Source organism: Meriones unguiculatus, chromosome 17, assembly GCF_030254825.1.
Source record: "Meriones unguiculatus strain TT.TT164.6M chromosome 17, Bangor_MerUng_6.1, whole genome shotgun sequence".
NCBI lineage: Eukaryota > Metazoa > Chordata > Mammalia > Rodentia > Muridae > Meriones > Meriones unguiculatus.
This window is the reverse complement of record NC_083364.1, coordinates 58,410,945-58,425,312: the sequence shown is the minus strand read 5'-3', so window position 1 is coordinate 58,425,312 and position 14,368 is coordinate 58,410,945. Positions and strand designations below refer to the sequence as shown.

Below are 14,368 nucleotides of genomic sequence, written 5' to 3'. Positions count from 1 at the left end.
TTTAATCAATTGAAAACATGTTTAATATAAAATATTGATAACCTCAAATCATTATTTCTACATGAGTTGAGGAAAACAAATTTTAAAGTCTCCAAAGCATGATGAAGGACAGTGCTATCTTGGGAAAACACACAAACAAAAAAGTTCAGAAATTACAAGATGTTGTCTTACACACTTGCTTTCCAAAATTAGATGTACAAAACAATGAACAGCCACTTTTTAAAAAATGTCTCCCCAACACACACAAATTGGGAATGAAATACGCAACTAATAACCATTGTCATGTAAGATCTCCAAGTATCTTGAAGAATGCAGAGAGAGACAAGATTTACAGAACTGAGGGAACGAGGGAGGCTGACAACCCCAAGTCACTTGATTTTGAAGTAAAACCTTCAGACATCTCAGTTTTATCTTAAATTGCCTTTGTTTCAAATGCTTTCAAATTATAAACACTTATAATTGTAAATCCAAGAGATGTTTAAAATAATATTCTAAAACCCATTATCTGAGAAAACAGTATGATCAGGTCTTCCTAAAATATTTCTGATAGCATTCGACTCTAAAATGTTTGCTACATAATATCACTATCATTACATAAATTCAGTAGAACTGTTACCTGAACATTTAATAAAATATTAGGTACTGTATGTGTAAGATCCATGGTGGATCATACATCTTTAAAAACTATAACTTAAAAATACAAAAGAAATGAGAAATCTGCCTTTACAGATGAATGGTGGGTAAACCAAATTATAAAATTACATTATTTGGTTCTAAATAATAAATAGAAGTTTAAAAGTATTCTCTTTGTTAAAATTGTGAGAACACCAAGTTTTATCTGTTATAGAAACTGTACACACACATTGTGGGATAATATAGGAATGAATATTTATATTGCTATACCTCAAATAAAGCTTAGCTACATAATGTTTTAAACTAATCTGGTATTAAAGTTTGTTCCACATTTTATCTGAACAAATGAACCCATTTCTCATATCCCTATAAATGACATCGGAAAAAGTGGAGGAGGGAATCAGAGCAAAGTAATTGCATTTAGCAATTGAGAATAATAAGCTGCACTTTGAAAGGGTAATTTTTTGACTAATGATATTTCGGGGTTTTTTCCACACTATACAGAAGAGATGCCGTGAATGGCATTTTCTGAAGCCTTGATACTAAGTTCTTTTTAAAAAAATACACAGTATTCATACTGCATGCTTGAGCTGCAAAGAATAGAACTACAATATGATGTGACTTGCCAACACCTGACAAGCACTGGGGCTGGCACCAGGGAGGAGCCCCCCCATCAGCACCCAGTTATGTGGAAGTACAGATCACATAGTTTTATTACATAATGAAAACATTCCCACATTACATATGCTGTTGCATAATCCAAGCATATTTAGTCATAAAAATATCATATTTACGAAATTTTCATTTCTATCTTATAAGTGCTTCTACGTCACCTTTACCTGAAAGAGCCCAATGACTCAAACAAGATACCATGTACATTTTAACAAGTTATGAACTACTGCAAGATACTTTCTTCTCTGTAAGCTGACACAAATGCTGGTAAGCGGCTTTCCAGTAAGCTGAGAGAGCATGCGCCGTGTGTGTGCAGCTTAACTAGCTACTGATGCCCTTCTGCTGCTGTAAATGAAGTTTCAAAATGAGCTCCCGAATATCTTCCCGCTTGGTCTTTATCACATGGCGAGGAAACCATTTTTCCAAGTGAATTGGAAGTTCAAAGTTAACAATGGGATCCTAATAAGAGAAAAGAAAGAATGCCATTAGTGTGACATCATGATTTCAATTTTTCTCAAGTCCCATTGTTATAGGAAATTTTTTTTAAATGATACCTTCCAAGAAAGAACACCTTTTTGTCTACCATACCACAGCACTCATCTAATGCACACAGCAAGCTTTCAGTTCCTCAACTGGGTAACTCTGGCCGTAATCTATTCCAGAACATTTTCATAAAATTACTAACCTTTAAACATTAAAATTAAATAGGCTACTCTGTTACAATGCGTGTTTGAGAGTTGTAATTGGTAAAGAATGATTCATCAGAACTCAGAATTCAGATTACTTTGAGCATGAGTTAATATTGTTAAACTATTACAGAAAAAGCTCCGGTGATAAGAAATTCCATGTAAACATGGAAAATCCCACTAAAAGTCATCTTTTAGGGTAGGAAGTGGCTTCCAGTACAGCTACATTTCCATAATGTTAATTTAATGGCAAAGTTGAGTTGCAACTACAATGTTATTTCTCCTTGTGTTTTACTATTTCAGTTACTACAGAAGGCTACATTAGATTGAGTTAATCTGAAGAAACTGCTAGAAGGCTAACAAAAGAACTTGCATCTTACAGAAGAAAGGATGGACCAAGTGTGGAACTTCAACATGAACTCACTAACTGTGACTCTGTGATCCAAGGCTACATGTTGATTCACCATTGGAAATTTTTATTAGAATTTGTGTTGTTTTCATTAGGAAAACATTGGTTCCTCAAGCCTATTTTTTCGCATGGTCACTGCTACATTAGCAAACAAATCTACAAGACATACGTTTAGAAGTTTTAGCTTCTCCCACGAACTTTACATGATGATCCTGTATTTAAAATATATTCTATTAACAAAGGCTACCTAAAATTGGAGTAATGTAACCAAGTCAGAATGTCAGTAGAAAGGCCCACTGGGTATTGAAAACCTTAAATCAAAACCTACTTGGAAACAATACTAAAGGACCAGAACTGTCATCATATACTGAAGTTCAATGTGGAATAAAAAGAGGGCCTAAGTGGTTGAAGAATGGAAGCAAGGTAGAAGAGGTAGCACAGAGAGAAATAAAGGTGGAGATCAGGCCTGCAGAGGAATGAGAAATGGTGGATCTCTGTGACAAGCTGCAGACCTAAATCAGAATAGGCCTCTGGGAGGATATGAGAGGTACTCTAGCTAGAAGTCCTAATAGGAGGTGCCATGGAGACTAAAGAGGACACCCTTTATCTAGACAAGACTCTTAGTGGACAGAGAAGATCACCAACACACCCACAAAAACCTAAATCCAAAACTTACCCTACCTACAAGACCTATAGGGACAAAGATAGAGCAAATATTGAGAGAATGTCCAACAAATGCTAGGCCCAACTCTAAAATCCACTCCACGGAAGAAAGCCAACCCCTACCAGAGTTGTCCTCTTAGAGGCTCCACCCAGCAACAGCTCCAAACAGATACTGAGACTCACAGCCAAACACTGGGCAAAACATAGGGAGTCTACAGGGAAAGAAGGGGAAAGAATAAATGTACCTAGAGGTGACAAAAGCTCTACCAGAAGATCATCAAAGCCAATCAACCAGGGCCCAGAGGGGCCTATGGAATCTGAAGCACCAACCAAGGACAATGCATGCTCCGGACCTATGTCCTCTAAAAGTAACTGATGGGCATCTCAGGCTTCATGCAGGCCCAGTAGTTAAGGGAGTGAGGGATATCTCTGACATGGACTATGTTGCCTGCTTTCTGAACAATTCCCCCTGATGGGACTGTCCTACCAGGCCACAGGGGAAGAAGACGAACTCAGTCCTCATGTGAATAGATGAGCTGGGGTGTCTGGGTAAAGGGGCTCCCCTTTTCCGAGGAAGGAGGGATGTGGGATGAAGGGTGGGACTGGGAGGAGAGGAGAGAGGGGCCCATGACCAAGATGTAAATTGAATTAATTAATAAAAAATAAAAAGGGAGGCTAAACACAATATAATAATTATGTGCTAGTTTCTATAATGTGTAACATCTTTTACTATGAGGTATATTCTTCCCAATTCTAAAGTCCTAAATGCAGCCAAGAGTTCTGAAAATAGACAACTGATTTAAAAAAAAAAAAAAAAAAAAAAACTATCTTCATAAGTGATGCTACTAGTGACAAACCTAAATGAGCTGATATGGAAAGGCTGTGATTTCCTGTCATTCAAAGAATGATCTTTAATGTTGCTAAGCTCCAATAAAGTCTGTATGGATTAGAAAATAATAGCCATCCTTTTAAATACCTTTCCTCAGCTATGATAATCTGAGCTTCTTAAATAAAGGGTCCTTTTAACACCTAGAATTTTTTTTTTTTTTTTTTTTTTAGTATTTTATCTGCGCTATTCACTCTTTCATTAAGCCTTCTGGAATTCTGATTATATGAAAATGAGAGCTCTGTCCTATCAGACTTGTCTCTTCTCTTCTGACTCCTTCAAGTACTCTAATTCTATCTTCTACTGTATCTACTGTGCTGCCAGGTATGTCCAATCTGCAGCCCTAAGGTCACATACATCCAATAACTATGAATGTAGCACAACACACAGGATAGTGTCATGTTGCAAAAGGCTATGTCAAAAGGCTGGGAAGCCTCACTGCCCAGCTAATGAAGATTTTATCCTTTCACATGAGAGTTTCTCTGTGTTTTCTCATCATCTTGCCTCATTAGGTCACTTGTGGTCTCTATGTCTTTCTATATGTCCTTGCCTACTCGCATTTTCCTGCCTCTCTGTGGGCCAGAAATTTGTGACTGCACATTGGTAACTATGAAAAACAAAACAAAACAAAAACAAAACTGTATCAGCACGTACCTGGAAGAAGCTTTCCACATACTGCAATAAATAGACTCCACAGTCGCTGCTATTATCCTGCTTAGGGACTTTAGGGCATAGGTCGACCATGTTTGCTTTACTGAATTCACGGTGAGTTTTTCGCTTAACTTCCCACTCAACCTCTAAATACCTGAAATAATCAATAAGAAATGTGACTTGAGTAGAAATTGTGATCAGTCTACAAAACTTTCTACAGGGGAAGAAAACACCTCTTTTGCAATATCTGTTGCTTCAAATTAAATTTCCAAAGACAGAATTTCAGCTATCCAACTGTAATTTATGAGCCTTCCCAAAATACACTGTAAAGTGATATGATTTGCAAATAAAAGCCAGAGTTTCAACAACTCAATGTTCACAATTCAGATAACAAAGTTACTTATACTATGAAGTAGGCTAACACATGGCTTTTTAAATAATTGGGGTTTTTTTTTCCAGCATTTTGTTAAATTATCAAATTCCTCTCCAGAGCCAGCTGCTAAAATGCTTTCTATCAAAGGTTCCTGCTGCTTCATGACCTAGGTTAGAGCATCAGGATCCACATAGTGGAAAGAGACAACCAGCTCTCACTAGTTGTCTTCTAGCCACCATACCCAAGCATAAGTGTGTCACCACACACACAGGATTTTAAATTTTTTTCTCAGAAAATCTCTCTCATTAGTGCTCCCATTCTATTGCTTGCTCTCCCCTACCCCACCCCCACATACACTAATAGAAATTTACAAGTTCTATGTCCTTTTCAGGTTTTTTTTCCCCTAATCACTAATATCTGCAATGTTGTTGCATAAAATTATGAGTTTTGTTCAATTATAAATACAAATTTTGCATTTACCTTTGACAAATCTAAATCCTTCACCATTAACACATATTAATGAATGTTTAATAATGAATGTTGTTGGCAATCGGATTTCCAGGTTCATTTAAGGTACATATTACGAATATAATTATTACGCCAGGTAGTTATGGTATACACCTTTATTCCCAGTACCAGGGAAGCAGAGGCACAAGAATGTCTGTGCATTCAAGACCAGCCTGATCTACAGAGTGAGTTCCAGAACAGCCAGGGCTATCCAGAGAAGCCCTGTCTTGAAAAACCATATATAAAATTATTATCATAGTGTTATCAATCTCTTTTTCCATAGTTGCCAGGATCTCACTATGATAGACCAATGTCCTTCAAAGCTGTCCTTCTAATTTATGGTCCTCTTGCCTGTCAGACTGCAACACTGATTGACATCTAACCAACTGACATCTCCAGCGCTGATTTTAGTAATATTTAAGGTAGTTTCAAAGGTGCTGAGATTTTTAGATAATAGAACGGAAGGTAAAAACTGTCATTACTTACTCTCGTAAGTTCTGAACTGTGTTTTGTATAGAAGCAGCTTTCAAGGAATCTAGTATGAGAATACATGGCCTTTAAAACACAAAGGAAAAAAATCGAGATGAAGAGACTCATAAAGATGAATACCAAACTCAAACCAAACAAAGAAAGCATCCAGGGATGGTAAGAGAGTTCAGCAGGTAATTGTCTCTCTATGTTTCATGACCTGACTTCAATACTAGGAAGAAGAAGTACCAAAGGCTGTCCTCAAACCTTCATATGTGTGCTGAGCCATGGCACATGCAACCCCCAACACACACACATTTATTAAAAGAAGGAAGGAAGGAAGAAAGGAAGGAAGAAAAAAAGAAAGAAAGGAAAGAAGGAAGGAAGAAAGAAGAGTAAAAAGCACTGAATAAGATATGGCTTGCAAAAGATATGGGCTTGGCTCCCAAAATCTACATGGCAGCTCACAAGAGTCTATAACTCCAGTTCCAGGGGATCCAACACCCTCTTCTGACCTCTGCAGTGAGGCTAGGCACCCATGTGGTATGCACATACACATGCAGACAAAGCACTCATACACATAAAATAATTAATTTTCAAACTTTTGTATTTTTCTTATAAAATGTACTTACCGTTTACACATTTTCTTTGGTACTGGCATATTTATCTCGGTACTCTGAAATAACATGAATTTTTGTCTTTGCAATTTAAGTGAGTTTAAATACATTAATAGCCCCTTACTCCTTAAACTGTTTCAAATACTAAAATTAAATTTTCAAGTAAGAGTTCTCTCCTTAACAGTTTGCTTTGAAATAAATCAAGCTAACTCCACTTCCCAAAGCTGACTGGTGATATACTTTCACACTGACATTAGGCAGATGCTCTATCTTGGCCTAAGCAATAACATAAATTTTTATTTTTTTATTCATTTATCTTAAAGACAAATAAGGTAACTTGTGTCTGCACATATTCTGTAACTAGACTAAGGCCATAGAGACACATTTATTCCATTTGAAGCACAAGAAACAGTTTTAATCTGCACTTGATCTTAGCCGAAGGCTGAGAAGCAAATAAGTTATTTATCTACGATAAGAAAAAGATGCATTAGCAATTGTGGGCTTCACTAACAACGGTTTTGTTCATAAGTTCCTTAGTGAATAAATCAAACTGATTTCTTTAAATATCATCTTAGTGTCACTATTTTTCTAAAGGAAACAGTGAATCTCTAGGAGAAGAAGTTGACACTAAACAGACCAGTAAGAACGGTGGCTTCATGTTCTTTCTGAAAAAAACTGTTGAAATAATCAAAAATGACCACAATTGAATTATGAGCCACAAATACCCATTTCAATCCATTTAGATAGGCCCCGTTTTATAGGTAACTTTGTAATTTTAATGAGTCTTTCTTTCTTCACGTCTGGACAGAGCACACTTACTTGGGAATCCTCCGAACTTGCAGACCCTGGTGAAGTGGCATGTGCATCATTATCTAGTAACAAATAAAGCCACTATGAGTCTTTATCGTGTGTTAGCACAAATAACTTAGAAAACCTAAACTTCAGGATGCATCTATAGTAATAATTAAAGAAAAATATTTTTTATGATATATTTTTATGAGAAAACTTAGTCAATGGATAAAACTGATGAGTTGGCTGTTTTCACATAATTTAGTAACCTCAGAGCCAAAACCTAAAATACAACCGGGTTAGGTCCATTCCCTCCCAAAGAATATCTTCAAATACAGCAAACTAATAAAAATGTACACTTTCATGTGAAGGGCAGTTAACTTGTCATGTGATAATTTTCAAACTTTTGAAGCTCAAAAGGATAAGAAGAGATGGAAAATAAACAAGTGTCTCCACAGTTATCTCACAGTTTATCTCTCTCCCTTCCCCAGGTCTTGAATAGTGAGAAAAGCCACTATCAATTTTGCTTGCTATTTAGATTATACCTACCAAAAAAGACCCTACTTTTTCAACTTTTTTCAAAGAAAATCGGCTTATTACTTCCTTTAAATTGTCACAAGAAAATTATAGAAGAAACATCATCTCCTATGTTGCCTCTGAATAGCTAGTATATAAAACATGTCTTAAGTTAGAGAGTTTTAAACTATGCTGCAAGAGTCATACCATGAATGCAGAGTTGTTAGCAAAGCTATTCTCTTAAAATGCTATACTAAAAATTAGCATCAACAGTATGACTTTAGAATTATATTTGTATAATTCGTGGTATGCTGAGACTCTCAAACATTTTGTATTCCTTCTAATAAGTTTAATAATGAATAGGTATACTGTTAACTTCATATTGATTCACTTAATCTGCTTATTACATGATTATTATTAAAAACACTACATTAACAATGTCTGTCACCTATTGTTTTGTTGTCTTGTGGAGACTGCTGATCCTGGAGCTGTTGGGAGACAGTTTGTGGAAAATCTTCATACACAGCTTCTTCTAGCCATGGAAAGCAAATGACTGCAAGATACCAGTGAGACCTGTTGAAAAGAACTGTAATCTTAATAACATGCCAAATCTAAACAATGGAGAAGAAACTTCTAGGACTTCATCTGTGACAGTAGATATGATAGACTTCTTACTAACTGTGAAGACATCCACTAGAGCCTCTCCTATAAGATGGAGAACACAGTCTACATATTCTACACTAATAGCCACAATTACCAAGGCCCTAAATAAAGCTTCAAACTTTATCTACCTTCATGCATTCAGTATTTTATTTTCAGAATCCCTATTTAACAAAAAGAGCCACAACATTAGTTTTTATGGTAGACTTTAATTCTCTTCTGATTTTTTTTAGTTTAAAATTTTTTTCAAAGAGCAGGCCAATCAGTTTATGTCAGAGGCAGTTCCTCTTCCCATTACTATGGAACCCACTTGGACACTGAATTGCCATGGGCTACACCTGTGCAGGGGTTCTAGGTTATCTCCATGCTTGGTACTTGGTTGGAGTATGAGTCTCTGGAAAGACCCCTGTGTTCAAATTTTTACCAGGCCACAGAAAATGACAATGCAGCCACTCCTGATGAGATCTGATAGACTAAGATCAGAAGGAAGGAGAGGGGAACCTCCCCTGTCAGTGGACTTGGGGAGGGGCATTCATGAAGAAGGGAGAGGGAAGGTGGGATTTGGAGGGGAGGAGGGAGGAGTTTAAGGGGGGATACAAAGTGAATAAAGTGTAATTAATAAAAGTTTTTAAAAAATGAAAGATTAAAAAAATTTCCAGTAATATTAAAATTTTTTTTCTTAAAGCACAAAATCAATTGTTTTGATTATTACAACATTGGAGACATTTGCCTTTTTTTGTTACAAAAAACTTAAGTGATGTCTGCATGTAAATGCCCTTTTTATAAAATTATTATACCTTAAATATTTTTTCTTAAATTTTAACTGGTTTTCATATAAAAAGAAATACTTACGATTCATTTACAGGTACAAAGATATAGTCTTTATTAAAAATGTTTATGTGGCGAGTCCATGTTCTTACTCTTCTATGTCTTCTCTGAGCCATTCTAGGAATATGAAAAACATAGATTCATTTTTAAAATTGTAATTTAAGCCACAAAACTGAAATTGTAAAAGTCTTCTATCTAAGTTATGAAAGTAAAGGCCACTTTTTACACTTAAAATGTTAGGCTTATTAAACCACTGTCTTCAAAGTATGTAGTTTAACATCTCTGTAATATATTTGATTGTTCTTACATCTGATTACCATAAACAGTAATAGAATAAACAGAGGAAAGGCAGCACATTGCTAAATGCTTTAGATTCCAAAGTATCTCAGCAGCCAAGCAGAAACACTTTCAAACCTATTTCATTCTGCTTTGCTCCACTTAGGGAAAATGTAAAATATCATAAAATCTTAACAACATTATCCAGCTGTTCTGTGGTAAGTGTTAAAAATAATTTTTTTTGTCTTTAATTTTAAAGCATAAACGTCATCTCCCTTCATTTCACACATAAGAAAATTACAAGACAAGGCTAAGTGTACCCACTGATCCTCATCATTTTCCTTTTAGTTCCCCAGGAGATATTTATTACTTTCCTAAGAACAAAAAATAAAAATAACTTCAATATTCCGAAAGAATTTATAATTTAAAGAAAGAAAACACATAAAAAATGATTAAAGGCATCTGCTATCACTGCCCAGCTTTTTTCTCAGTACTTAACTGTGTAAAATAACCAAATTAAATATCTAACAGTTCTATCTACTTAGTCACAAGCATTATTATCATCTTCTGTTTTCACTTCTTATTATGTTCCAAACACTGAATTAGTCACTGGAGATATCAAGGAAACTTGAGAAACTAGATATCCTCACAGAAAGCTCAGGATGACAACGATAATAAAAAACTGACAAGATTATGGCACTCTACTGTGAAATACAGGTGTTAGAAGAAATTTCAGAAGAAAACATGAAAGGACTGAAAACTGAGAAGAGGTAGGTTGACTACAGTATGGTAAGATAAGCAAATGTTGTGAAATGAATTTAGGGAGATGAAAAGAGGCCAAATCTTGCATAGTTTTGAGTATGTGTGCCATTTATTTTGTAGTTTGTATAACACTAGTAATTTGGGCCATTTTATGAACTAATACTACAGTGTTCCTCTTGTTACCTTGTTTCTGGATGTTTTGGTTTTAGTTTTGGTTTTGGTTTCATTTGTTTGTTTTTCAAGACAGGGTTTCTCTGTGTAGCCTTGACTATCCTGGACTCACCATGTAGACCAGACTAGCCTCACACACAGACATCTGCCTGCCTCTGCCTTTGAATAATGGATTATAGACGTGTGCCACCATGTTTGGCTTAGACTATGTCTAATCTAAAACTGGATTAAAACTAGTTTGAAGGGATTCTTTTGTGAGTACTAATTATTAAAATGTACGCATACACATATTAAGGTGGGGTGCCTGAGCAGTGTTCGGCTTGAAGCTCTCTTCCCGTTCCCAATCTGCTTGGCCCATCCGGGACACAGACAACAAAACCCAATGAAGGAACTACCAAGCTTGCTAATACCAGAGACAAAAAGATGGCTGGGGGCCAGTATAAGAACATAAGCAATAAAACTCGGGGCCGTAAGACACCAGCAGAAACCAGTGGTCCTACCACAGCAGGCCCTGGAGATACCATCACACCTGAAGCACAAGAAACACATTTTAAACATAAGATTATGAAAATGATAGAGTCCCTAACAGAGGAAAGTAAATCCCTCAAAGAAATACAAGAAAATATAATCAAACAGCTAAAAGATTTTAATAAATCCCTTAGGAAATACAGGAAAATGAAATCAAACAGGAGAAGAAAATGAATAAAACTGTTCAAGACCTAAAAATGGAACTAGTAGCAACCAAGTAAACACAATCTGAGGCAATCCTGGAGATGGAAAACCTAGAGAAGAGAACAGGAACTACAGACACACACATCACCAACAAAACACAAGAGGTAGAAATGAGAATCTCAGGTGTAGAAGATACTATTAAAGAAATTGATACATCAGTCAAAGAAAATGTTAAATAGAACATCCAAGAAATCTGAGACACTATGAAAAGACCAAACCTAAGAATAATCAGAATAGAAGAAGAAGACTCCCATCTCCAACGACCAAAAACTATTTTCAACAAAATCATAGAAGAAAACTTCCCAAATCTAAAGAAATGCCTATAAACACACAAGAAGCTTAAAAAACACCAAATAGATTAGACCAGAAAAGAAAATCATCCCACCACATAATAATCAATCTACAAAACAAGGAGAGAATATTAAAAGCTGCAAGAGAAAAAGGTCAAGTCACTTATAAAGGCAAACCTATCAAAATTAAATGTGACTTCTCATCAAAAACTCTAAAAGCCAGAAAGGCCTAGGCAGATAGCTTACAGACACTGAGACCACAGTCACCCCTGAATATTATACTCAGCAAAATTTTTAATCACCATAGAGGAAGAAAACAAGATATTCCATAACAAAAGCAAATTTAAACAGTACCTATCCACAAATCCAGCCCTACAGAAGATACTAGAAGAAAAACTTCAACCCAAAGAGGCCAACTACACCCAGGAAAACACAGGAAAAAAATAACCCGACATTAGCAAAACCAAAAGAATAGAAACACACACACACTCTACCACTACCAACACCAAAATAATAGGAAGTAACAAAAACTGGTCATTGATATCTCTCAACATCAATGGCATCAACTCCCCAGTAAAAGACACAGGTTAACAGAATGGATGCAAAAACAGGATCCATCATTCTGAGGCAAACAAGAAACATACCTCAGCAATAAAGATAGACATTACCTCAGAGTTAGGGGCTGGAAAAAGGTTTTTCTAAGCAAACAGACCCAACAAGCAAGCTGGAGTAGCCATTCTTATATCTAATAAAATACACTTTCAACCAAAATTAATCAAAAGAGATGAAGGACACTTCATACTCATCAAAGGAAAAATCCATAGAAATGACTTCTGAATTCTGAATATCTATGCCCCAAATAAAAGGGCACCCACATTCATAAAAGAAACACTACTAAAGCTTAAATCACACATCTAACCCCACAGTGGGAGACTTGAACACCTCACTTTCTCCAATGGATAGATCATCAAGACAAAAACTAAATGGAGAATAAAAGAAACTGACAGACATCAAGAATCAAATGAACCTAACAGATATCTACAGAACAATTAACCAAACCCAAAAGAATATACTTTTCTCAGCACCTCATGGAACCTTCTCCAAAATTGACCATATACTCCATCACAAAGGAAGCCTCAACAGATGAAAAGAAGATTGAAAGAATCCCTTGTATCTTATCAGATCTCTGTGGATTAAAGCTGAAACTCAACAACAGAAACAACAGAAAGCCTACAAACTCATGGAAGCTGAACATCTTCCTACTCAATGATAACTGGGTCATGGATGAAATAAAGAAAGAAACTAAAGACTTTCTAGCTTTCAATGAAAATGAAGGCACAACATACCCAAACTTATGGGACACAATGAAAGCAATGCTAAGAGGAAAGTTCAGAGCACTAAGTGCCTTCCTAAAGAGACTGGAGAGATTGCATACTAGTAATTTAGCAGCACACCTCAAAGCTCTAGAACAGACAGAAGCAAACACAACCAAGAGGAGTAGATGACAGAAAATAGTCAAACTCAGGTTTGAAATAATAAAATAGAAATAAAATAATAAAGTAGAAACAAAAAGAACATAAAGAATCAATGAAACTAAGAGTTGGTTCTTTTAGAAAATCAACAAGATAGATGATCCCTTATCAAACTAAAAAACTAACTAAAAGGTAGAGGGAGAATATCCAAATTAACAAAATCAGAAATGAAAAGGGGACCATAACAACAAACAATGAGGAAACCCAAAATCATTAGCTCTTACTTCAAAACCCTATATTCTACAAAATTGGAAAATCTAAAGGAAATGGATTCTCTTGATAGATTTCACCCACTAAAGTTAAATCAAGATCAGTTAAACAGTTTAGAGTCCTACAACCCCTAAAGAAATAGAAGTAGTCATCAAGTTTCCCATTCCCCCCCAAAAAAGAACCCAGAGCCAGACATTTTTAGCATAGAATTCTACCAGAATTCAAAGAAGAGCTAATACCAATACTCCTCAAACTATTCCACAAGATAGAAAAGAAGGAGCATTACCAAACTCATTTGATGAAGCCACAGTCACCCTGATACCTAACCACACTAAGACTCAACAGAGAAAAAGAATTTCAGACCAATTTCACTCATGAACATTGACACAAAAATACTCAATAAAATTACTCACAAATAGGATACATTTCAATTACATCATCCACCATGCCAAGTAGGTGTCATCCCAGGGATGCAGGGATGGTTCAAGATACAAAAATCCATCATGTAATCCACCATAGAAACAAAATCAAAGAAAAAAAAAATCACATGATCATCTCATTAAATTCAGAAAAAGCCTTTGACAAAATCCAAAACCCCTTCATGATCAAAGTCTTGGAGAGATCAGGGATACAAGGCACATACGTAAACATAATAAAGGCTATATACAGCAAGCCAATAGCCAACATCAAATTAAATAGTGAGAAACTCAAAGCAATTTCACTAAAATCAGGGCTACAAGGCAAGGCTGCCCACTCTCTCAATATCTTTTCAACGTAATACTTCAAGTTCTAGCTACAGCAATAAGACAACTAAAGGAGATCAAGAGGATACAAATCTACAAGGAAGAAGTCAAAGAATCCCTACTTGCAGATGAAAAGATAGTATACGTAAGTGACCCCAAAAATTCCACCATAGAACACCTACAGCTGATAAATACCTTCAGCAAATTAGCTGGATACAAGATTAATTTATAAAAATCAGTAGCCCTCCTACATACAAATAACAATGGACAAAAGAAAGTGGGGAAAGCACACCC

General features: G+C 35.8%; 1 protein-coding gene across 6 annotated transcripts in view; it reads right to left on the bottom strand.

Moving 5' to 3' along the window:
- Positions 1 to 14,368, bottom strand: part of Senp7 (SUMO specific peptidase 7) — a 123,678-nt gene continuing 109,310 nt past the window's right edge. For all 6 annotated transcript variants that reach the window (XM_060370550.1, XM_060370551.1, XM_060370552.1 and 3 more), the window contains 7 exons: positions 9,383 to 9,475; positions 8,319 to 8,443; positions 7,385 to 7,437; positions 6,581 to 6,624; positions 5,967 to 6,035; positions 4,604 to 4,754; positions 1 to 1,764 (listed from right to left, as the gene is read on the bottom strand). In XM_060370550.1, the coding sequence (XP_060226533.1) occupies positions 1,627 to 1,764; positions 4,604 to 4,754; positions 5,967 to 6,035; positions 6,581 to 6,624; positions 7,385 to 7,437; positions 8,319 to 8,443; positions 9,383 to 9,475 (673 nt within the window). In that variant the 3' untranslated portion in view covers positions 1 to 1,626. The remainder of the gene's footprint in view (positions 1,765 to 4,603; positions 4,755 to 5,966; positions 6,036 to 6,580; positions 6,625 to 7,384; positions 7,438 to 8,318; positions 8,444 to 9,382; positions 9,476 to 14,368) is intronic.